The sequence below is a fragment of the Patiria miniata genome, unplaced genomic scaffold, assembly GCF_015706575.1.
Source record: "Patiria miniata isolate m_02_andy unplaced genomic scaffold, ASM1570657v1 HiC_scaffold_9, whole genome shotgun sequence".
Classification (NCBI taxonomy): domain Eukaryota; kingdom Metazoa; phylum Echinodermata; class Asteroidea; order Valvatida; family Asterinidae; genus Patiria; species Patiria miniata.
In genome coordinates, this window is record NW_024037076.1 from 18,821,399 (window position 1) to 18,847,393 (window position 25,995).

General features: G+C 41.4%; 1 protein-coding gene across 1 annotated transcript in view; it reads right to left on the reverse strand.

Annotated features, from left to right (window-relative positions):
• LOC119720028 (protein TANC1-like) overlaps positions 1-25,995 on the reverse strand; it is an 87,480-nt gene that overhangs the window by 14,161 nt on the left and 47,324 nt on the right. The window contains exons 4-12 of the mRNA XM_038189531.1: positions 10,278-10,361; positions 9,388-9,507; positions 7,206-8,477; positions 6,854-7,074; positions 6,529-6,742; positions 4,778-4,897; positions 2,724-3,005; positions 1,866-2,079; positions 58-313 (exon numbers count right to left, since the gene is read on the reverse strand). Of these exons, the coding sequence (XP_038045459.1) occupies positions 58-313; positions 1,866-2,079; positions 2,724-3,005; positions 4,778-4,897; positions 6,529-6,742; positions 6,854-7,074; positions 7,206-8,477; positions 9,388-9,507; positions 10,278-10,361 (2,783 nt within the window). The remainder of the gene's footprint in view (positions 1-57; positions 314-1,865; positions 2,080-2,723; positions 3,006-4,777; positions 4,898-6,528; positions 6,743-6,853; positions 7,075-7,205; positions 8,478-9,387; positions 9,508-10,277; positions 10,362-25,995) is intronic.

Genomic DNA, 25,995 nt, shown 5'->3' on the forward strand with positions numbered 1-25,995 from the left:
TAGCAAGGTCGACCTGAGGGCTAAGATGACAAGACAAGAAAATCTTCCTCTACCAACCTTGATCCAAGGGGGGAACTTCATGATGTTCTTGCTGATGAACGAGGAGATGGTGTCGCCGTAGTCCGACTTGTGAAACTCCGCCTCGCTCAGCCCGTCCACCAGGATGAGGCAGGTCTCCATGGCGATGCGGCCTTGGTTCTTGAGCATGCTCAGTGGCTCCAGGATGGCCCTTGACAGGACCTCCGAGGGGTTCTGGGTGCAGTCGCGCATGCTGAGTAGGGCCTGAATCTGGGGCTCGCTCAGGAGCAATTCTCTAAAAAAAAAAAAAAAAAAAAAGGATGCAAGCATTAGGAGAGAGTAAGTGACAACCCAATTATGAGATAAACATGCATAACACGTATAGCAGGGCTTGAATTGAATGATGACCACGACGGCCAGTGCCGTCGTTGCCTTCTTACTGGCCGAGGTGCCCCACAAAAAATCCCTGTCTTCACGGCCAGTTTTGCCTTGCCCCATATTTACCTTGGCTGTCGTGCCCATTTTTGCAAAAACATCCATCAGCCTATTAAAACCACTACAATCCTTGATTTCAGTTGTTTTTCCACACATTGACAATGTATTTCGATGTCATGCCAGCCCGATCGGGGTTGTCTTAAAATCTCGCTGAATCAATCACACGCACGGCCTTGGCCAAACACTGGCGCTTTCCCATGCTCTGTACATATCATGTACGATGTACACACACTGTGCTGACAAATGAATCTCCAGTTCCGGAGTGTGCCGATACTTCAAGTAGCGACACCCCAGCCGCAAAAATATATGTCTGTATTCGTACACAAACATACCAGCAGGAGTACGTACGGCAGATCTCACGTGCAGTCAACCAACTTTACACGCGGTACACAATATATAGGCATCGATGTTCGTGTACGAGGCAAACGAGCTCGAGGCATAGTCAAAACGCACGTGCACATGGTGTTCCGATTGTCAAAAGATATCAATGGCGATAGTGTATTATGGTCTCGGTTCCCTCAGAGAACAAAATCCACTTTTAATTTATTTGACTTACCAAACTAGTTGGCGACATTAAGAACATGCAGGTAGGTCATAGATAGAGGGCAGGGTTTTGAATTTTTGAGGGAAATTTGGGGGTAAAATGACAACGACAAAACGCAATACGATAACAAAGATGGCGATCGCACGGCACCAACCATAAAACCGCGTACAAAAACCGTAATTTCTATCCCAAAAAAAGTTTTCCAAATTACAAAAAAGGTTTCATTGGAACTTAGAGAAGTCTGCTTAAGGTTGAGAAGGTAATTTTTTGAATGATAAAAAACACCCTTGACTCTAATTGGATCGAAACTTAAGAGGGGCCCTACACTACACGATCGCCGATATAACATTCACATTTTTTTAGCCCCCCTTCTGCAGATATTATTTGGCCTTAGTGCCCTACCTACTGGCCTTGGTGCCCTCTATAATTTTGCTTCATTCAAGGCCAAAATGGCCTAAATCCACCAAAAGAACACACTTCCGCTTGATGGGTTATGTTCATATTTTGGGAGGTTGAAAATTTATAGTTATTGATTCAAAAAATCTCAAAACCATAAAATGGTCAGTTCCACCCCAAATGACTTCACTGGCCCTTTGTGCGAAAAAAACTTCTCACATATAGTTTTCAACTAAAATAAGCATTAACTTTTGATCTGGTAGCTTCTCTTTTATGTGTTCACTTTGTTGAGGCATATAAGGATATACGGTACTACACTGGATGCAGGTGTTCTCTTCTTTATCTTTGAGCTATCTTTCAGAGAGAAACCCAAACAAGTCTAGATGCCAAATCTTCAACAAATCCCCCTTACTTGTACGGCTGCAGGCAGTGCGCGAGTTGCGCGGCCAGCCCGTGGACAAACTCAGGCACCATGCAGGTGATGCTGTTGTCCGCCTGGCACACGTGGAACGCCCCTATCTGTGAGGCCAGTGACATGAGGGCCTGCTCTGACTGCTGCCGGGCCCGAGTCAGCGTGCTAGAGCTGCTGTAGACGCTCACCCCGTTGGGCGGGTTGCCATTTTTGTCTTGGGATAGAAGAGAAACAATAATGACAATAAGAACATGAAGAGTTGCTTTTCGATTGAAACCTCTAGCCACAAAAATATGCAATCCAAAATCAGGTCAACTGTACTCACTGTAAAGCCAACAAAATTTTTGCAAAATTTCAAAACACCAACACGACTTCTTCAGTATTTCACCGCCCAAGTTTGTATTCTACGTTCCAATTTTGCCTTACAGGGTGAAAGCAAATGATTTCAAAGCTTTAACTTTAAACAAAATGGACCATGTACGTGTTTCATGCATACATTTTTTTCTTCTCACTTTTGTTTATTTTCACTATCTTGAGTTCTGAAATTCTCAAACATCGTATTGCAAGTCCAATAATTTCAGACTACGTTCCTTCAAAGTTGTTTTCAGGGTCACATGCCTGATCAAAGCCTATTGCAATTACCGTACAGACTTAACGTACTATTGCATTTTTAAAAATATTACTTAAAGAAATATCAGCGACATTAGGAAAGCAATAGGCTAACTGTGTTAGGAAAAAAAAGCGAAACTAGAGAAAGAAAGTATTTACCAATATTGGTACTCAAGCTTTCTACAGTTTTATTACCCCTGCTTATCAGAGCCCACAAAATTTGACCACAAAAAACAAAAGATGGCAAACCTGAAAGAGCGATCTCAGGACTGCTGTCGTTGACCAGGAACTGACTCAGACTACTGAGGGAGACCAGCTTGGCGACGATGGTGGTCTTTCCCGTCCCCACCTCCCCCAGCAAGACCACGCCCCTCAGCTTGGAGGCGGCTGTTGCGTCCTTGAGTAAGGAGCGCTCCAGGTCGATGAAGAGCCACTCCCGGCCAATCAGGGGATTGTCCTGGTGGAAACCGGGGATCTCAAAGGTGATTGGTCGGAGCAGGAGTTGGGAAGGCTTGTAGACAGGGAGGCGGCCTGTATGATAATAATATACAGAGGAACTTATTTTTCTTGGGAACTTGTTTTTCTTGGGAACGTTATCAGCAGCAGTAGCACTAAAAATGTAGTCAAGCAAAAATCTGATCCTGAAGAAGGCTTGTGGACAGGGACGCAACCTGCTTGGCATTATATAATCAGTCGCCTTGATTATTGCAATGGCTTATATTATGGCTTACCAAATTCACAATTACTTAATCTTCAACGGGTTCAGAATGCTGCAACAAGGCTTGTTTGTGGCAAACCATCGTGGAACCATGTTACTCCTCTACTTTATCAGTTACATTGGTTGCCTATACAATCTCGCATACACTTTAAAATCCTTCTGTTGACCTCCAAGGCTCTTCATGATCTTGCTCCCTGATAAATTATAGATATGTTGAAAGTTAAGGTCCATTCCAAGTATTCCCTGCGATCCAATGGGCGCTTGCTTTTAGATTATCCATCTGGGAGAATGCAAAAGACTATGGGGGATCGTGCATTTGCACAAGCCGCTCCCAGCTTATGGAACCAGCTACCGCCTGAAATTCAGTCCGTTCAGTCTCCAACAGATTTTAAGACTAAGCTTAAGACTTTTCTTTTTACAAAGGCATTCGTATAAGGTTTTACTAGGTATTATCTATTTTAAATGTAGGTCTTGTTTTTGTAATTTTAAGTTTCATTGTTTTGACAGTGTTTTCTAAAATATCTAGTGTTTTTTTCATTTAAGACTAATGTTAAATTCGATTCGTACTTTTAATATTTTAGCTACTGTTCAAATTTTGTAATGCGCATTTGAACATTTAATGGTATATGCGCATAATAAATGCAATTTTATTATTATTTTATTATACGAATTAGTTAGGGGAAAAAACCTTATTTTTGATGGGAACTTTAACAGCAGTAGTTGAACAAAAAAAGTGTAGTGCGGAACAAATACGCATAAATCTAAGTCTAAAGTAGAATATTATGTGCTGACAAACACAAAGGCCCCGCTGAGCCTATATCAAATCACATGACTGTAATATGGCACAAAATTCACTTCACAAATTAATAGCACTCCTCGACCAAAAATACCACATATCAAGCTTTTCAAGTTGGTACTGGGTAACTCAACGGCACGGCGTCAAACGTTCATCATTCAACAGTGTGCGTAGGAAAAGTTAGACTCATAAAGTGGATTTTTATTCTGACAAAACGCATCAGTCTGTTACTACAATGATTTAAAAAAGAAATATTTGATCCAACTTCTTTGCTGTATTAGGAATCGGCTCGAAACACCATGGGGTCGGACAAATTGATTTTTCTGTGTACTCTAATAATTGTTCAGTTAAAAGTAACAGCTGAGGTGTTGAAAACTGTTAGAAATAAACTGTATTTCAATAAATTACAGATAACGAGCTTTCAAAATGATGCACTTGTTTCATTTGTGGCATTTGGATTTTTGTGAAGGTTTTCACTGTGGTTTATAGTTTTATGGAATTGCCCTACTCTAATTATGGCTTGAGATATCGTGCTGGAACCATGTCTATTGTTTTAACCATAAAAACTTTGACATTTGAGCTATGATGTTCAAAATAAACAGGCTTCTTAAGTTTCCAAGAACAACTGGCATACAATGTTTAACAAGTTACCAATGACCTTAACCTTTAACTTATTGGATCAAACCAAAAATAAAATGCTGTGGGGGGATCCATGACAGTTATCTTAAGTTTTAAATCTAATTTGTGGCAAATTTTCACATACTTAAATATCTAATTATCATTGTTTACCTTTCATCAACTCAACTGCAGCTTTGCCAGTGGGTTCTTTATCCCTTAGTGACCGTCTAACCATGGCCGCCCGACGGCCACCAAATAAGGGAATATCATCCAGTGCTTCGGGGCTAGAAGCTGGCAACAACAAAAAGGAGGAAACAGTAAAATATAAAAGAGGAACCGGCAAAACTAACTTAATGAATCCAGATAATTTTAAAGGCATTTTATCAAAAGACTTATAGGATTGAAGTGCCTTGTTTGCTCCTTTATGTTATACATACACAAAGACTTTTATCCTGTTTCGGCCATTTTGTCACAGTGACAAATTGTTTTCAAAAAGAACCTCTGAGAAAGGTTGTTACTGACGTTTTGTTACTATTTCCCTTACTTCAGCAACATTCCTGTTAGCCAATGGGCTGTTCTAGATTGGGCCATAGGCCCCGCCCATATTTTGTGTATTGGGTCACCTGAACAAAAGTGTTGATGTGATTGGTCAATGTGCACTGTATGACTGACAGGCAGGGAGGCTCCACTTTTAATTTTAGCCAATGGGCTGTTCTGGATTTGGCATGAGCCCCTCCCACCTTTTGTCTACATCTTTCAAAAGTGCTTGTGTAACAAAGTTTGACTTTGAGCTACTTGTGGGGTCACCTGACCAAAAGTGTTGATCTGATTGGTCAATGTGCACTGTATGACTGACAGGCAGGGAGGCTCCACTTTTAATGTTTTCATATCAGACTCTTCTTGCTATAGCAATCTTTGTCTGGTTCCCAATACACTTCACAATTGCAACATGCTGATTTGGAAGAAAGACTTGTACCAGCCTGTATTTACAAGGGGTGCGTTCCAGCCATGCCAAAGTGTTTGCACTTGTTAGCTAGGCCGCTGCGAACGTGCCAACCTCAAAACGGCGGCTGCCTGTATGCCAATCCTTCAAGTGTCACTGTTTGGATAGCACCTTTTAAAATCCTCAAAAAATTGATTGTGACTGGAAGTAGAAGCTTGCTAACTATTTTCAAGAACCTACTTGGGATGTAGGAAACGGAAAAAATCCGGCCCCAACAGGATCCTTGCATTTTTTCAGTGTGTGGGCCATTTTGCCATTTTGGAAAAACATAGCTAACAACTCAGGAGGACCGTTTGCCTTGGCTGCTAATGTTCCCCAACGTTGGCTGCTAATGTTCCCCGACATTGGTGGCAAACAGTCGGTCCCAATTAATAATAATAATAATAATACCGGAGTCTTATATGGCGCACATATCTATCAACAGTTAGGTACTCAAGGTGCTGGACAATATGTCTATTATTAAAGGTAAATAAAGTTTTTATGAGAATTATGAGACCCGTTATATAGCACCTTATAATGGTTTACAAGGTGCTGTGGCGCATATTGCAGCCACTGCCAGACACACCGAGGCAAACCCCTTCTCTTAGCGATAAGTGTTACTGGGTTCTTTTACGTGCATGACACAACACACGGGACCTACGGCTTTACGTCCCATCCGAAGGACGAAGCAATAATGGTAAAGTGCCTTGCTCAAGAGCACAAGCACCATGTTCCCACGGTCAGGATTCGAGCCCATGCACCATGGCACACCAGTCGAACACCGTAACCATTGGACCACAGCACCCCACAATTGCGCAGATGTTGTCAATGATGGCAAACATTAGCATTACTCCCTTAAGTGGGACGCAACCCAGTACTGCTGACTGTGACTTAAAGTAATGAGCAAACTACAAATGGCAAAGAATTTAGCCAGACTTACTTGAGGCAGACCTGTGTCTGCCCACACCAGTGTTGCTGAGCAGGAGTCCCGAGGCCGAGGCATCTCGCTGCGTCGGCGACAGTGGTCCCACGTCGCCAACGACATCTCTGCTCTCAGCCATCAGGTCCGAGTGTTGCTTGACAAGCACCGGCTTGGTGACTGGGCGTCGATTTGGGGCATGCTCTGGACTGCCGGAGCCAACACTGTCGGAGTCCTGAATGATAGGATATTCAATCAGGAATTGGCAAATGCAGTTTATAATAACTAAACTTGTCAACCACCAAAATCATCAATATAACAAAATCAACATTGATCTTATTCTCACCTGTCTGTCGGCAGCAATGTGCTTCAAGCTCCCCTGTACCTGCTTGGGCACCTGACCACCCCCGTCAGCTGATGGTAAATCCCTGAGGTTGCTATCTGATTGGCTGATGGAAGACCGGGCATTGGGGTGCGGGAGGGTTCTGCTCTGTTGACTGGGTGGCCTGGCTTCCTTCGATGCGCTGGCCGGCAGCGTAGAGGTGTGGTTCCTGCTCAGAGCTGATTCTGTAAATTTGAAAGTTCAAGAAATGGACTTGGCAGAGTCGAACTCAAAGAAAAGAGGTTATGGTTGCGCTTTCAAAGAATCCTTTTTAACTATTTCTGGTAAGAATCAAATGAGGAATTGAGTTGGTTACCTCTGTGATTTCTGCCTCGGAAATCTGGCGTGGCCTCGGTTTTCGATGACATGTCCAGACCCTCCAGTGAGGTGACGATCGTCAGCGACGGGTCGGTGGAGTTGGCAAAGCTCAACGAGCTGTCCTGGAGAGTGGAATCCATGGAGCGACCGCGGCTGTGCTGCCCTCTAGGGCTCGTCATGCTCGGCGAGATGGTCCGAATATGCTCCATGCTACGAGGCCTCTGATTGGCCAGGTCATTCTGCTGCAGGACATTGCTGACCGGTGTACTGTACGTGACTGTTGAGGTCTCGGATTTGTCTCTGGACGGAGACGGCGAATTGGACTTCTGCGAGGAGGGTGAGCTTGCAGTTTTACGGGGCACTATCGGCTTTTCTCGTACCCATGGTGACATTGCATTAACGACGGGTCTTTCCTGCTCATCGCGCTGTTGTTCTGCGTCAGCCGAGTCAAACAATTCCTTGAGTTGCTCTTCCAGACAGGACTTTCCCGTGCCGTGATTGTGGTAACTCCCTGGCCTTGAAGACGGCTTGGGGGCGGGGACTGGCGGTTGACCATCTTTGGCTTTCGGCAACCTTGAGTCGATAGTGTGAGCGCGGATGGGAACGTCCGCCTTCTCGCTGTCCTGACCAATGAAACTGTTGGGCCTGTTCTGCCCTCCGTTTGTGGTGGCGCCGTTCACTTTCCCATCCGGTGACTTACCGACCGAATGTGGCTGGATGCTTATGGGGTTTTCGTACACGGCTGGATTCTGCGCGTACTCTTGCACTGTCCGGCGAACTTTGGCCTCCTGCACAACGGGCTTTGTGACCTTGGGGTCGACCAGCTGCTTGGCCTGATTCACAGAGGTCAAAGGTTGTGACCTCTGACAGGCGTGATCGGCCGAAGTTCTCAAACTGCTCCTGCCCTTGAGAATTTGATGTCCAGTACTATCTGGGTTTGAGTGTTTGACTGAGGACCATTTCTTGGCCTGTTGGATCTGGGCTCCCTGTCGTGCATGAACAGGCTGAGTGGAGCGGCTGACGCCCTCTAATAATCCATCAGTGGCTCTGGGATCAGTGACAGGAGCTGATTGACTTCGATCCCGCAGGATGGCCGTGTTGGCGACGGGCGTGCTGTGAAGGGGCGGGAAGAAGGTGGCCTGAACGGTCCTGTCGCTGGAGGGGGACTCCGGGGGAGGCGGCATCTGGGCTTGCTTGAAGAGGAACCCTAGACGATCCATCAAGGCCTCAGCAGCTTCCGAGGGGGCCGGTGGAGGAGTGGCACGGTCATCTTTGTACACAGGAAGAATAATAAGCAAACCCAAAAAATTAATATATAATAAAGATTTACAAAAAAGCCTGTCATTTTTAGCATTTGCCATTTTGAAATAAATTTACTCATAAAAGAGATAACCTCAATATAAAAATCATGTGCAGAGATAAATTCAAGTGCCAGGATTTTTATCAAGTTTTCAAAAAGAAATCTTAGCACAGGATCATCTCTAATACTGAATGAAAAAAATTCCTACGTTCTTCATTCACACCATCTATTGGTGTTTCTCTTTTGCCAAGTAAAAAAAAATAAACCAGTTTCTCGTCCCCGCCCACTTCCTTTTTTCCAGCCGCTTCTTCTTCTTTTTCTTTTTTGTTTGTTTGTTTAATTCTTACATTTGTAATATATTTTGAACATATTTTGTCAATATATTGTCTGTTTTATTTGTTTCGCACAAAACAGTAGCTATGTAGAAAGGATTATGCCTCCTTTGGACACAATTTTGCATCAGCAAAATATCGGAGATAATTGAAGAATCAATCCGCCATCTTGAAAAAACCACCATCTTGAGGGGGAAAAAAAAGAGAGCAAAAAAAGCGCCCGCCTCTTTCATTTCTTTACAAAAGGCCGGACTAGAAACTACTTATTTTTTTTACTTGGCCTTATCATCTTGCAATATTTCATTCTGCGTGTTGTTTCTGGGAGTCCAAACCAAACTGAATAGAATTATTGCGGAAAAAAAATCAAGGTGGCTGAATACACGTGCTAAAGTACCGCGGAAAAAATGACAAGCATCTCCCAAGGCGATGTCAACAGTGTGAAAGTCTGACAGCTTATTAATCAATAGCTTTAAGTTTTCAAATTTTCACTTGGCCTGTCTATTTTGCACGACGAAGACTTGGCCAGAGGCGGGGAGAACATTTCTCACCTTTACAGGAGTCGGAGTCGCTAATGTCCCCCGTGTCGTAGGATGACTCACTCCCCTCGTCCGAGGTTGGGCCTTGGGATGGGGGAGGGGGAATGAAAAGCTGGGGTGGGGCTGGCGGATCTAAAGGAGACAACAGAGGTAGGGGGTGGGGAAAAAAATCAATAAATGTTATGTTGTCATCAGACAGCTTGGAATATATACAATTCTTAATAAAGGCCAACACCCAATGTAAAGTCACATGAAAAAGTCAAAAAATAAGCGTATTTCTACGTACCAAAAATAAACCATAATCATTGACAGTTTATAAACTTTTTATCAAACTGTTGGTTTTTTCCACTTAAATGCTGCAGAAATGAGGGCTATTCTCTACTGTTCAATGAAAAACACTGCTCAAGAACTGTTTTGCTGAAAATTCATTTTTTAAATAAACTTGTATTTTAACAGCACACTCTTAAGTATACTGGTAGATGTTACACGACTAAATCACCTTAGAATACTCTGACGCATGTATGTTTTCATTGTGAAGTTAAAAACATAAACAGGTGTTTCCCAATTTCAAAACTGTACATGCAGTAGCGTATTGGTAGCAAAAAACGTTTTCATGGGGGAGAGAGTGGTTACCAAAGTTTTTCCCCATAATTTCAATATGCTGAACGGCCATGTTGTTGCTTTCAACCTGATGCGTGGCTCAAAACCCTTCCCCCTCCCAACCAATGTCTACAGAAATATGATTTTGAAACATGCATCCTTGGTCGTGCCAAAATTGAGTATTTTTTTGTGGCTCTGTCTTCTGTTTTTACAATCGGCACACAAAGGTGAATGTACTTAGCCATGGAAAACAATTCCCGATTCTGACCAAGCGTCATTCTCTTCACTGCACTGGTACTGACCTTGCCTGCCTGTGTACTGTGTCGTTGCGGGTGGACTGGCCATCATGGTAGGGTCCTCAAAAAACTTGCGCCTCTGAACGGAACCTGCAGAAAACAAATAAAAAAGAAAAAAAAACCATTTATTTTAACTAAAAATGTGAAATAAAACATTTGCTGGAATGGACAGTTAAAGAAAAAAAGGGTAAGTTAAAGAAATTTTGAGTCAACACCGTCAGTGGGCCGTTTCAGATCTGGACAAAGCCCCGCCCCACCTTGGGTTTGTGTACATTTCTCACAGTGCTTATGACCGGGGTACGATTGTCACCCGACCAAAAGTTGTGATCTAATTGGTCAATGTGCTCTGTTTGATTGACAGGCAGGAAGGCTATACTTCAAAGCAACTTGAACTTGGGAATGAACATTTTTTTTTACTCTTAAAATTACTTGTCTGTCAATGATGACAAATGAATCCTTGAAACCACCAATAAGTACATGTATCTATGTTTAGTGAAGAATGATACATGTACATTGTAAATTGCCAGGCAGATTTACAAATTGTAACCGACAGAAGAATTTGAAATGTACCCAGTGGCTGCTTAATATCTATTCCCATTCGTCTAAAACATTTCCCTGACTAATAAACCCAGGCACCCTGCCTGTTACTCCCTATACCGCCCAAAACTGTCCCATCACAATGTGGTTTTTGGGATTCATCAGGGAAAAAATATAATGTAATACAATGTAGTACACTTGCCCATAAGAATGATATTGACCAAAACTTTACCATGCATATACTGTGGTAACAGTCTGGCTGCGTATGGTGTAAAAAAAACTTAACATCATACATACTACACACATTCATGTACTATTTTACCATTCTCTGCATTACATGTACCGGTACTTGGTATGTTTGGTCAAAGGGCCTCCCTAGTGTTCTCCTGCTGATAGGAATGGACTGTAGGATTCTTAAAATTCAGAGAATACTTGTAGCTTAACGTGTTTGTGTTCCCTGCAGGCCTTCAGGGTTTTCAAAACAGTAGAGTATACTCATGTACATGGATTGCCATCTGACAGAAAGCAGGCATAAAAAAAGCAGGGCTGCTTTTTCAAGTGTATATACGTGCAGTGCCCACTATACCATGTACATGTCCAGTCAAGTACACACGTACATGTACATGTATGCCTTGGGCATTTCCTTCTGCTACATGTACCTCCTATACAAGTACTTATAAGTAAAGTCTGCCGGGAGCCAATATGGCCCATCAGGCTAGCGTTTATCTCCAGTTTGAGTGGCATGAAACAAATATTTCTATTCCCCCTGGATGGGATGCTAGTCCATCGCAGGTTACTCTGCAGCTAATGCTGGTACCGATTACTCCTGGGTGGAGAGAGGCAAGTGAGGGTGAAGTGGCTTGCCAGCAGCTGGACTTGAACCCCTGACCCTCTGATCATGAGTCACAAACCCTAACCACTAGGCCACACTCCCCCTACATCATACATGTAGTCATACATGTATGTGCCTCATAATTATGATCACCAGTAACTGACCAACATGCAATGCATACGTCTGTACACTGCAACTAATGGACAACGTGTCAACATCAACCAATGTGTATGGACGGTGTGTATAAAACATTATTAATAAATACAAAAACAACATAGTACTGTGAGGTACATGTACATGTTCATGTACAATGTACATTCCCATGTAGATATACATACCACAGGAAAGCACCCAGCAGGCTGGTTATGTAAACAAAGGAACATGCTTCAGCACATTAATTCTTCAAAACTTAATTAACCAAAACTTAATTTTTCAAAAACATATCTATGCAAAGGAGAAATTTAATTTATATAGATACATACTAACTGGTGAAATACCAATTTCATTCACCTTACATGATGTGCCTTGTAGGTGATCAACCACACAAGCAAGCAGATGGACAGACAAAGGGACTGACAGTAACATCAAGCTGACGAACTATTACTAAGACCCTTAAAGTGCACTTCACCTCTGCGCTGGCAAGTCCTCAAGACTTTTCCAAAGATATCTTGGCAGGTGTAATGGAAGCAATTTACCGACACTTAAAAACCTGCCAATCACGGTGCCCGCGACTCGACGCTTTTCCTAATAACTAAGCCATTAAAACTGGATGCACGGTTGATGTCTTATATGAAGAGCGCATTCACCACATGCTGTACAACTGCTAGCAGTGAAACCTTATATTGCGGATACCCCACGACATAACCCTTAAAATAAATTGCCAAAAAATCGTCCCAATCAATAGTGACTTGGCAATCTATGTCAAACATCCAGTCAAGAGGCTCCGCGCCAACACCGTCAAATGCTGCACGATCTTGAAAAATGCGGTCAATTGCTTCGGGAAAGTTGCCATGGTTTCCAGATATTCATTATGGGGGAAGCTTCCAGCTCTTCGTCAGCTTTGTCACGATCTGGTGACAGCTTTATGACTTTGAAATGAGGTCACGTCTTCACGGTTTATTGTTAACATCCGGTCTACCGGACAATGGACTTGTCAGAAATTCACTCCGACACCTTCCCACTTTTAAGCACACATGCACGTGTCTGTTTTTCAAAATTTGTGAGTAAATGTATCACTGCAAAATGACTGCGACATGTTCATGTGAAGTAGTATACATGTAAGTCAAAGTCTATGTATACAAGTACATGTACGTCATTCTATAAATTTGGGGTCCACTTTTTTGCGTCCCTGTTACATCTGACATCTATGACTTTATTCTTCTGACTTTCCTTAACCCTAACCCACCTCACTCCTCCAAAATCCTCCTGGCGGTTTTGGAGGATTCTAGAGGATTGAGGATGAATGGTGATTGAATCAAATGAGGATTCTGGAGGATTGAGGATGAATGGTGATTGAAGCACATGAGGATTTTGGAGGATTGAGGATGAATGGTGAATGAAGCACAAGAGGATTTTGGAGGATTGAGGATGAATGCATTTTGAGGCAGGACTGTCTGATGATTTTGAAGGATTTGGCGTTGGTTATCCTTCATTTAAACACCAGTGCAAAGTTTTGGGATGAGGAGGATTTTGGAGGATTGAGGATGAATGCATTTTGAGGCAGGACTGTCTGACAATTTTGAAAAATTTAGGCGGAGTTGAAAATTTTTGGAGGATTTTGGAGGATTGAGGATGGTTGTAAGCAACAAGGGCCTAGGGGGTTAGGGTTAACCCTAACCTCCTCAACTCCATCAAAACCCATCCCCCCATTTTGGTGGATTTTGGGGGACTTTTTGGGGTCCTGCAGGCCTGGTTTGACTAAATATTGATGGAGTATGATGGACTTGGGCATGGAGGCCTAAAGCAAGGCATGCATTGGAAGCAGTGTGATTGATGGATTTTGGCGGACTTGGTCCAGTACTTAGTAAAAGACAGTAGGGAGTTAGGGTTAAATTAATGCAGTCATCCTCCAAGAGTGATTATGAATAGAAAACTACATTTGTACCTACCGAACAAATAAAACATCTTGGTAGTCATTCTTAATAAATGATATTTCAATGGCAAATTACAGTGTACCAAGGTAACAGGGACAGGAAAAAAATGTCGCAATTTGAACCCTAAATATTCAGAATGACCCATAAACAATCTTTCTTTATTCCAAATTTTGAATTTCAATCTCTAAGTTACGTACATACAGGCATGATTCTTGTTTTAAGGCTTTATTTGATTAGCTCAAAATAAATTGGTCAGTCGGTTTTTTTTCCTGCCTGCCTTACATGTACATGTAAGGCTTTTTCTCCCCAAAAGTAACGTAAGTTTTTGAACGCTGTAGTTTTCTCAAGTCTTATCTCTTTTTTGTGTGGATTAAGCCAACAAGTAACTGTAAAATTCTGAGAGCAGTACATGTACCGGTACTAATAAAATCTCAATTTTCCATATAAAGCTAACTTGGTAGTAAGGGATTAAACATCTTTGCCTTGCTTTATCCAATTTTTACTTTCAATGTCTTCTTTCAATCTACATTTAATTGATTATCATTGTTCTTTTCTTACACCGACTACACAATGTGCATGCTTGTCTCACCCCCCCCCCCCCCCCAATTAAATTGTATCTTTATGCATTCGGGTAGAAAAAAACCCAGTTCCGTCTTGTAGATAAAAGCATTGAGCCTGTGATGGGCACTCACACGTTAATGCCCCTAAATGAGGGAGACGTTGCTAGATCAATATTTGCATTCATGTGTTGGGGGCCCCTAATGCTTTTCTGGTATGCCAAGCAATTCAATGGCATGCATCTTTTATCATGTGTATCTAACCACTGTGAATCATCCTCCATACATACAAACACACACCCAATCAAGAATTCCATCTTTTCCAGGCTGCCAATAATAGGATTTCGTCCACCGATCATGCTCAGTCTAAAGTTGACTTGACCCAACCGCCACGACCTTTGACACGTCAAAAAATAATAACCAGGCCTGAGTTATGAAGCGCGCTGGTCGACTTGTGATGTGTTTATTTGTTCAGGTGGAGTCAGAAGAAGAAAAAAAAATCAATCTGCGATGGTGAGGGAATAATCAAAACAAATTGTGGAGAGCGAACTTCAAAATTGTTATTTATGGGCCGAGAGACCGGGAGGAACTAAACTGTTTGCATTCAGGAATTCAACCAGGGCAAATAAAGAAATTCCATCACTTCTTTTCATAACTTTTTTTTATTGACTTGGCCTCTAAATGACCGACCAAATGTACATATTGGCAAATTGGCTTGAATGACTTCTGTAAGGAATATTTTCATGAGGTATTTTACTTCACAGTAGGGTAGTTAATTGCTTGTGAAGATTTTACAAAGAAAAAAAAAGGACATTAACGTGTTATATATTTAATTTTTTTGGTGGTAATTCTCCTAAAAAGAAAACCTTACCAAATTTAAAATAAGCATAAATTTAGAGGTGGAATTCAACTTGAATATCAAAATATAAGCAAAAGAGAGATATATGTGTGGTTTACAATCGGCGGTGACTGTATACCCTACAGGTTCATGTATTTGTTACCGTCACACGGCAATAAAAAAAAAAAAATGTAATGAAATAAAATTACGTGTGACAAGGAACAGCCAACAAAGAAGTACCCCAGTATCGCTTTGTTGTTTGATTTTTGTCAGATGAGTTATACAGCTGCTCCTTGTATTGGTTTTCATTAGTGCATCTGTCTGGTTTCCGGGCCATTTTTTTTTTTTTTTTACTAGAGGAACAAAAAACGGAGGAGCAACACAACGAGAAGGCCATTACCTATAACAGGGTCGGCCTTAGGGGAATTGGGGGAAAAAATAAGGACTTTAGGAATGAAGGACTTGGATTGGTTTTTGATGTTGCGAAACTGTGATATGGTGCTCAGGCTGGCTGAATGCCTGGCAGTTTGCACAATGAGTTTTTTTTTAAGAAAAAAATAAAAACGGCTGAGTTTGGATGAAAGTCTGTTTGTACAATGTATGGGCAGCTGTCAAACTGAATGTAAACTGCTATTGAACGTTCCACAAACACTTAAGCCTCTGACCTATGGTTCAGATATTCAGTTAAGATAGAGGGTCGATAAAAAAACTATCCAGAAGCTGTCTGAACAAAAAGTCTTGAAAACAGTAAAATTACTTTTATAAGTGTGCTGTTTGAGCTAGTGCACTATGTACATGTATGTAATAATCCGGTTTTATATGAAATTTGGACTCCCATGAAACTTGATCCCTTTCACGTTATACTCTAGCACATGTGACCATCAGAAGTCATTACAACTGGCCTAGTGGTTAGGGTTTGTGTCTCACGATCAGACTCAGAGGGTCAGGGGTTCAAATCCACCTGCTGGCAATATCTCGTGTCCTTGGGCAAGCCACTTCACCCCACTTGGCTCTCAACGCCCATTGGTTCAACTTGAGACATAACTGTTCAAACTGTTGATAACCGTTAATTCATGTACTTTAAACGTTGTAAATTCTAAAGGATTTAAATTCAAAAGGCACCGAGGCAATAGACTCAATTACACCCACCAGTGACAACGCCAAAGTCTTCACAGATGCTACGCATTCTGGCTAATTTCATTGAACACAATTTTTTTTTTTCCTCAGAGCATCAACAAACTCTGAGAGCAATTGATTCCACATGGTGTTAACCACAAGATGCTTATTAAAAAACTTGTCAGCGAGCCATCTAATGAAAGCACGGCCAGCCGATAATATTCAGAATCCCGACCCTGACCGTTACTGTCACAATAACATCCCTGCGCATTGTAGCCCGTATTATTCACACGTTCCTGCCAGTCAATCAGGCTATCTGTGCGGTTGGGGTCATACCCTTTCAGGGCACACAATCAATGGTAGTCAACGGGCCATCCCAAAAATTGGGGAAAAATCTCTAAACTAGCGGGGTTTCCAAATTGTCTTTCGTGGTCGAACAAGTAATTCCCATTACAATACACCTACGTACATGTAGGTGTACATGTATATGTGCATACACAACTTGAATTGTGTTCCGTTGTCGCGGGGGAGATTTTTAATAGAAACTGGCAGCAATTATCTTTTTTTTTGTGACAAATGAGAAAATTGTCAAAGAGACTCTACTCTATAGAGTTGTACATGTATTATTGACCTTGAATTTTTTTTTTTTTTTTCTTGTTTTATTTCTGTTTTTTCTTCAGCATTCCTGCTACTGTGATAAACATACATGTAGCACAAACAATATGCAATTTCTTTCAAAAAGTAGTCTACAATTTTCACAAAGAATAATCCACTATCTAGAAAAACACAGGCAAATGTTTGTTTTAGAAATTTTTAAAGAATCAACGAGACAACTTTCATGATGTGACCACTATACAGGCATGCAACTGGGAATTTAGAAAAACAAGGGGAATTCCAAACCACACAAGACTTTGTACAGTGTTTTTCAATTTGTAATGGCATTCATGAGAAATAAAAAACGAGGAAATCAGCGGATCCGAGGAAAAGTTGCATGCCTGACTATAGTCTTGTTATAATTCTGGGGATAAATTCATTTGTGGATTTTTTCCAAGTAAATTGTCGTGCGTTGATACATTTGTACAAACTGCAAATGGAATGTTATTTTAACAATTTTTTCCCTTCATACTTGGGTTACATGTACAGCCCTAGCTCTGCCATATTTGGTTTAGACAGGCCAGGTCTTCAAGGCAAGTTGCTGAAAATGACAATGTTCCAACTTTGACTGTTCTATAAGGTTGCAGGCCAGTAAATATGCCCAAAATTTCCTACATACAATGTACATGTACATGTATGTACGCCGGTCAAATCACGATTTGCATGCCGTCATATTCTCTGCTATTAGAGCATTTTGTGGGCCATGAAGTTGAGAGGTTTGTTAAAAAAAAAGGTGGAATTTGTGCACAGGAGTGTGAGCTTGTATTTCTGTGAAACTGGATGAAGTTGGGCCCTAAACATGCTCTCATATGTTACAATGAAGCTAAAGGCATCATTTTTCAAATGGGCAATGGGCTTTAGGACTAGGGGTGATCATCTTTGGATGAAAATTTCTCCCAAAATTCATCTATAGCATTACCCCCAGAAAAATTGAACAGAAAATGAAATAAGCTTTCATTTGATGTGTGTCTCGAACACCTTGGAGAGCTGTGACTATTTATCCTGAATTTCAGAAGTGGGGGTATCAATCATTGGGGTCTATGGCAGCTTATTTACTGGTCTGAAACCTACGTAGCATAAAGGTTCAAGGCAATACACGTATGGTTCATGTACATGTACATGATATCCATGTATAAACCAAAGTCAACCTGAAGAAATGTACATGTACAGTAATTTGTAATCAAATTGTACCAACAATTGATAACATCGAAGGTATGCAGACAAATAATTCAAACAACCTTGTGCATTGTTCATGTACGTGTAAGTGCGTTTGATTCTGTGCTATCTTTATGAATAAGTGCGCGCCTTTAACTTTTGGACTTTACACCGTACTCTTGAGTAAATATCTGAGTCATCATTTCAGCGCACACTGAGACTTTTTAGAAAATGTTATTGTTAATTTTTTTCTAAATCCAACGAGCAAACAAACCGCCCGAGGGATTTTTCAATGAGGCATAGGAATGTACATTTAAACAAGCTGCACTTTCATTTTTGAATGCGTAGAGATCACGAAAAAAAGCTCTTTGATTTGTTGTGAAGTATTGTACATGTAAATAATAAAAGATGTATTGACTAGGCTTCAGTAGGGACTATAAAAAAATGATTGAAGAAAGCCTACGAGACACGATTGAGAATCAAAGTCATAATAGTTAATGGCTCTTTGTTAAGAAAACTGAGTTGGGTACACAATGTATTTACATGTATTTTCCAGATTTCTTTTAACAGAGAACAGCATTAAATACATGACAAAGTAATCTCAACATGGGAACTACGGTACTTAACGTAGACCGCATACCCTAGTCTTAAAGGGAATGTACATCTTTGGCTTTTGCTGTAATTTTCAGAAATGAACTATTTGAGGGGTTAGTATAATAGATCAAATTTTTGTTACACTGACATGTTTGAAGTTTTGTGTTCGAAAATGTTGGAAAAACCAAGAAAAACAAAACTTTTCAAGAAGTCTGGTTCCCTGACTCCACTGAAAATGAAATGGATCAATTTATAGATGCCGGGAAATTGTACGGTAAGGGAACCAGTCTAGATGGCCTGCACCCATTCATGAATATGCAACCAATAGCAAACAAAATTTCGACTGAAAAAAAGGGTAAATTTGGAGCAGTAGTTGAAAAATAGTTAGGTTTTTCCAACGGTGGTCGGCCGACCACCGTTGGAAATGTATACAAAAATATCATTTTGTTGATAATGACTTCACACCAGGTGCCATAATTTTACAGGATGCTTTAGACTGAAATTTACCAACATCCTGCAAGGTATTTCGTAAAAACTTGGTAGTTTTATTTTTTGATGTTTGCAAATGTTATATTTTCCCTTTAACACTGTAGTGTTTCAGTATGTCATAGAATTTGCATCAGAGAACAACCAGTATGCCAATAATTCTATGTACTGTACATGTAATCACTCAAGTCGAATCTGCTCAATCTGCTATTGGAATTTTTAAGAGAAAATTTTTAAGAGGGGTACTGTCCTGATTTACAGGAACCGCCTATGAGTCCCCAGTGGACGGCGTCTAGTACCTACCGGTACATGTACACCTAACCACACATGACAGTACCCCTGATACAGGAACTGCCTGTTAGTCCCCAGTGGACGGAGTCTAGTACCTACACCTAACCACACATGACAGTACCCCTGATGGCAACAGGAACCGCCCATGAGTCCCCAGTGGACGGAGTCTGGTACCTACACGTAACCACATTTGACAGTGCGGGTGAATGCAACAGGAACCGCCCGCGAGTCCCCAGTGGAAGGAGTCTGGCACCTACACTTAACCACACATGACAGTGTCCATTATGGCAACAGGAACCACCTATGAGCCGCCAGTGGACAGAGTCTGATACCTACACTTAACCACACGACAGTACCCCTGATAACAACAGGAACCGCCTATGAGTCCCCAGTGGACGAAGTCTAGTACCTACACCTAACCACACATGACAGTACCCCTGATAGCAACAGGAACCGCCTACGAGTCCCCAGTGGACGAAGTCTAGTACCTACACCTAACCACACATGACAGTATCCCTGATAGCAACAGGAACCGCCTATGAGTCCCCAGCGGTAGGAGAGGAAACCACCTGTCAGCCATGATGAGTGTCATTCAGAAACGATTTTATGTCTCCCGTCCTACTTAAACAACATGCAGGCTAAGAATGAAAGAGGTGGCGACTGAGAGCTGTGAATAAAGAGGGTCTGAAGTGTAGACCGATCCATTAAGGCCTGGCTTTTGCGCACGTGGGGAACAACACGTGTGCCTTTCCATCAGAACAGCAGCAATCGTGTCTGTGTTTTATTCAGTCTGAGATCAGATTATAACAGAGCATTGGACATTACATGCACACATGATGTTAGATACTTATCACCACTGTGATTGGTCAAACATCCTAGGGCGGGGCTTGGCAGATTTGTCATCTGATGTCTGTGCTTAGTGTGAGCAAAACTTTTTTGGCAGCAGAAGATGCTAGAGTAATGGTTAGCCTACATACCGGTATTTCACAGGCTAGCTAGGAACTTCAGCTTTCTTACAAAGTTTACGCATCAGATTTTCTCTGATAGCACCGTAAGCTCAGAGAGGTGATCATAAGTGCATAATTCTCCAGGGTGTTGTCGAGTCCATCACAAGTCCCTGCAAGTCCATCACAAGTCCTCCATTCCCAATTCAACTCACATGCTTTTCAAATAAGCTTTGACAAAGGCATTCCTTTGTTGTTATGCATCCAGTGTTACTTGTGACTGGACTTGTGATTTACTTGTGACCGGACTTGTGGTGGACTTGTGATGGACTCGACCACATCCCTGCAATTCCCTATTAGCAGAGCCATCGTATCAGACCCAGGATTTGCAAATATGTACCTGTACATGTACACGTACCTTTGTCTCTGTTTCTTGAACACAATGTTGATGCAACATCTCACAGTCTCAGGATATAAGTCACAACTAGAAGACTAGTTTCTAATATTGAATTCACATACAACTGTAACTTCCCTTTTTTTTTGCTCCGAGCATCACATTTTGACTGCATCCAATTCCAACTGAAAATATTTTAAACACTTTGAAAACATCAAATTCCAAATATGTAAAAACCAAACTTTCAAACGAACCACAAAGGGAAACTGACTAGGTGAATTATAACAATTTTTGAATAGTTGAACAAAGAAATTGACTGGAGTTGGGTTTGAACCTGCGAACTCCGGAAACGTTCCAGTGCTCTACCACCTGAGCTATCCAGCCCTAAAACTAAACCCACTAAATTTTACTGGTACCGGTACATACGCTCCTAAGGTTTGAAATTGATCTAAGGTTTAAAATTCAGCCTCATCTTTTAGGCAGTACAAAAACACATATTTGCATGATGTCATGGCAAGTAAAATTTTTGTTCAAACTGAAAAATCACTTAATTTCCTGTTATGTGTGTGTTGTTCCTGTACAGTTACCAGATCTGCAAACTAACACGTGCATTCATTTTTACACTGAGAGCATACATATTATTCGTAAAAAAAACATGGCCCAAATCTCTTAACCCTAAAAGGGCCGGGGGGGGCGGAATCCGCCCCCCCCCCTCAACATTTTCCGCGATAGCTTCTAAAAAAAATTTTTTCGCGACCCGAGCTGTTATGACTTTTTAGCCTCGAGCTTTGCGCATCTTTTGATACCAAAAAAATAAAAATCGGACCACGGGTTGGCACGTAGCGAAAAATTTTCCGGCGCTACGCGCCGTGAAAACTGAATTTTCGCATATATGTCGTGTACACCGAGCAGAATTGCCATTCATACATATGAATAATTAATTAGCCATAATTCCAAAACCCTTTGACCTATAGTCATGAAATTTCTTGGGCATGTTAAGGAAGAGTTGCTCTATGCATGTGCTGAGTTTCAAAAATTTTCGTCACTCGATGACCGAGATCTTAGGGGGGGGCGGAATCCGCCCCCCCCCGGCTGAGAGATGGTCAAAATAACCCGGCCCCTTTAGGGTTAAGCCCTTCGTCGTGGTGTATCGTTACAGAATATCGTCTGCAAGATTTATCAGTCATGAGAATAGGATTACACCGGAGTGCACCGAAAATGCGGCCAACGAACACTCGAGCACGTTTTCTCGGGCAGATGTGTGGATTGATGTGAGCCACTCTCGTAAATTCTTCGTTGAAATTTAGCCTCACAGCCTCATGTGCAATTAGATGTTCTCCTTCGTGGAGATTACATACATGTACATGCCTTCAAGTATCAAGATTCACAGGGGAATAGCAACTGTATCGGTACATGTACTAATATATGTTTCCCTGTCGTAAGAATCATGATAATTGCAAGTGCGTAAGAGTACAACGGCTGTCAGTTTGTACAGTGGCATGTCGCTATCACAAACAAGGTGGGGTCCACAAAAGAATATTTCTGATAACGGTCATGTGATACAGCAACTTTCGGCCACCAGCATGACACTCAAAAGTTGACAATTTCCCCGCACTCAATGGGCAATAATGCTGAGGCAGTCCATTTCCGAATAACTTAGTATTCAATTATTCGAAACTGAGTTCGACCAAATATTCGAATATTCAAAACTCGCAGATCAAGTTTTACACGCGCCAGCTGCAACTTCGCGCCGCACCAGTCAAAAGTTGCATGCAAAGCGCACCGGTTAAAAAATGCGTGCGGTGATCGATATTATTGGCTGCTGGAGTGTTTTGCACTAAGTATGTTATAACTGTCACAGGTTTTAACCTGCTAAAAAGATGAGAACAATGAACCACCATCGACAAAAAGTTACCGTCGATAAAATAGTGGCATCTGACAATAAAGTGCCGCAACTTTTCGATTAACATAACATCTCAGTCGAGTGTGTACGTGCATATTTTATTTTTGTTTTCTTCGAATACTCAAACCAGCAAAAAAGTATTCGAATATTTGGTTGATGATTTAATATTTGGTAAATCGGGACAGCCCTGAATAATGCTGGCATATCTCTCATCAAAATGTTCTTTCATTTTGATTCATTAACTGACTGAAATTGGAGAAAATTTAAGCCACAGAAATGTACACTCCTGTAGCGAAAAAGACCAACATGATCGGTACCGCGTGGTTTCAGAAATTCCAAAAAAAAGATGCAACTTAACCCAACGTGTAATATTGTGTAATACTGCATACGATGATCCACACTAATCACATGCAACTAAATATGACTTATTAAGCCTTCATATCTGATTATCAAAACTGCAAGACCATTGATGATAACCCTCACTATGCTGGTAGATCATAAAAACAAGCGAAGTCCAATGACTGCAGTTAAAAATTTCAGCACACGCACCCAAGCTATCCGAAAAATTAACATGTCTTTACGGCCGCACGTCACATTCCATCAACGGCCTCGTAACACACACAAAAAGGCCGAGAATAAACATTTTTAAAAAGGGCCCCCCAATAAAAGTAATTGAACCTGAGTGATGATGTACCGTATTCTCCTAACATGAACCCTCTGGGGAGATTCCGTGCTCAAAACACAGGCAGTATTGATGCCACGTTGGACAGCACGGCTCAGTAATACTCAAAGGCCCTTGGGCATCCTACCGAACAGAATCCCGAACGCCGCACATGATATTCATCAACATTTCTCGGGACGCAGGTACCGGTATACAGGGATCAGTGTCTTAATCATCAGGATTACCACCTTAAATTGGTATTTGGTGAACAGGATATATATTTTTTTTTCGGAGACTGTCTCCACACAGTGAGGTGTGCTGAGGCTTAATGTGCTGTCTGATGGGCGCGCTCAGTAAACCTCCGAGTATCAGTTTCTGTCAGAGCTCACATGCAACTGTCTAACGGTCGAGATCAATGTCAGAATCGCTGGAGTGACAAAAACAAAACGTTTAAGCAAAGAAAACAATCCAACAGATACATGTTCAGTTGATAAACATGTTTATTTCTAGACATGTTTACACTGTTTGGCTGTTTAAATGTTACACATTTAAAGGTATCATAGGTGTACAAATGTATAGAAACATGTACATTTGTACTTGTATATGATGAGTTTAACTTGCAAAAAAAATAACGCTCACTTAACCCTAACTCCCTAGGGGGTGTGCAAAATCGTATTGAATTTGGAGGATTCAGGACTGTTAGGGATAGCTATGGAAAGATATCGGTAAAGCAGCATATAAATCTGACCATACCACAACAAAAGAATGCTCATGAATATTCAACATTGTGGGACAAGTGTATGTTGAGGGGGTAGGAGGGGGCTGGACACCATCTTAATATTGGGAGCGCTGTTCAAAGCAGACAATCTTGGACAATATAGCGATTATATCCGTTCTGGCATATTTGCCGATAGACACACAATTTTACCAACAGGACGACGATTTTACCAACAACAATTAATGTTGGGTATCAACCCCCCCCCCCACCCCTGTGGCTTTATTTGCTGACTTACATGTAGGCTCTATATGCCAACTGAGAGATCTTGTTGGGGGGGGGGGTTCAACAGAAAATGAAGAGAAATTTAATAAATCTCCGCAATCGCTGTTTGAAGAGCAGCTCCTGAATCACGTTGAGATTCCGAATTTCCATCCAATTATACACGACTTGTGAACAACCCACCTTCTCACACAACCTTCCCAAATGTAATATTAACTGTGTGTACTTGATAATTTTATGGCAAATGACAGGGGCGAGAACGGACATTCTTTAGTGTGGTGGCATACAAGAGTCAACCCAGCCCTGTTAAACAAAAAATGTCAAAGGAGATGAACGCTTCAAGCAAATGAGAGCCTGCAGCTTTTTATTGGAGAGATTCCTGGTGGATGATTGATGTGGAGGCATTTCATTGCCAACCTTCAAATATGCATTCATTAATCATTGGGCCGGCTCGCTAAACTGGACTTGAATGCAATGTAATGAACATGCACATGTATCTCATTTGCAATAAGTGAACTACCGGTACATACATGAAATTCAAAATGAATGCTCTGCAATTTTGTGGGATGTGCTGCTCCAAATTACACATGTCCGTTTACAGTAATTTTTTTTAATGGATATCACCCAAGCACAAGGCCAAGGTCTCTCAAAGGTGTGGGCTACAAACTAGACAGAACAGGGAAAGAAAGAAAGAAGTCATAGTGAAAGAAGCTATCTATTCACATTTCGCTTGAATTATGAACGATTGAAGGTAGAATGGAAGCACGATTCAGGTAGAGAGTTCCCAAGAGAGGCAGTACGAGGAAAAAAACTAGAGGAATATTTTCCAGGGTTAGCCTTAGGAACTATGACAGTGAAAGGATGTGAGGAGGATGATACTGGAAATCCAAAAGGCTCAATGTAAAAATCCTTTATCTTGATTTTTTTCCCTCAATCTATTGCTTTTTTTATCAAGTGTCAAATTTAATGTAATGATATAAATGTACATGTACATGTCCATGTATGCATGCAAAATGTACTTTTATGTACACATACGTACATTGTACATGTAATGTGCAAGTACGCCGTGTGTGCTGTGTACATGTACATGTAGTTAATATTGTTCATTGACTTTTGAAAGAAAAGTGAAATGTGCAGCATACGCTTCACCTTATACATCCACAGATTCTGTCTCATGATTGGCCGAAAGTGCATCACATAGTATTTGTTATTTTCACTATTTTACAAGGTAAGAACACAAATACAAGTACTCCCTGGAAGCCCACACGGATATGTTTTCAAGTAAAAAGGATCAGCGAAAAGTAGTAGGTCATCAAACTTCATGTTGACCAGCCATGGGCCTCCAAAACAAATAAACAAAAGTTTGGCAGGGTACACCCTTTACTAAACCCTCCCTTCACAAGCTCCTGATTTCGAAAGCAGAACAAAATCTGGCCCTCTCCTATAAATAAGGTCTACACAGTATGTAACCCATATTAGACCTGTCACATCCTGTTCCATTGCATGGTAAATTGGCAAACAACCTGCAGTGCAATGTAGGCATGTTTGATACAAATTGAGTTTACACAGGGTGTGCTCTTGTTGCCCCCTGTTGTCACAGTGGCTGTGGACAAAATGCTAAAAAGCCACATGTTGGAACTCTGTCACAATTGGCCATAGAGTAACATTGATC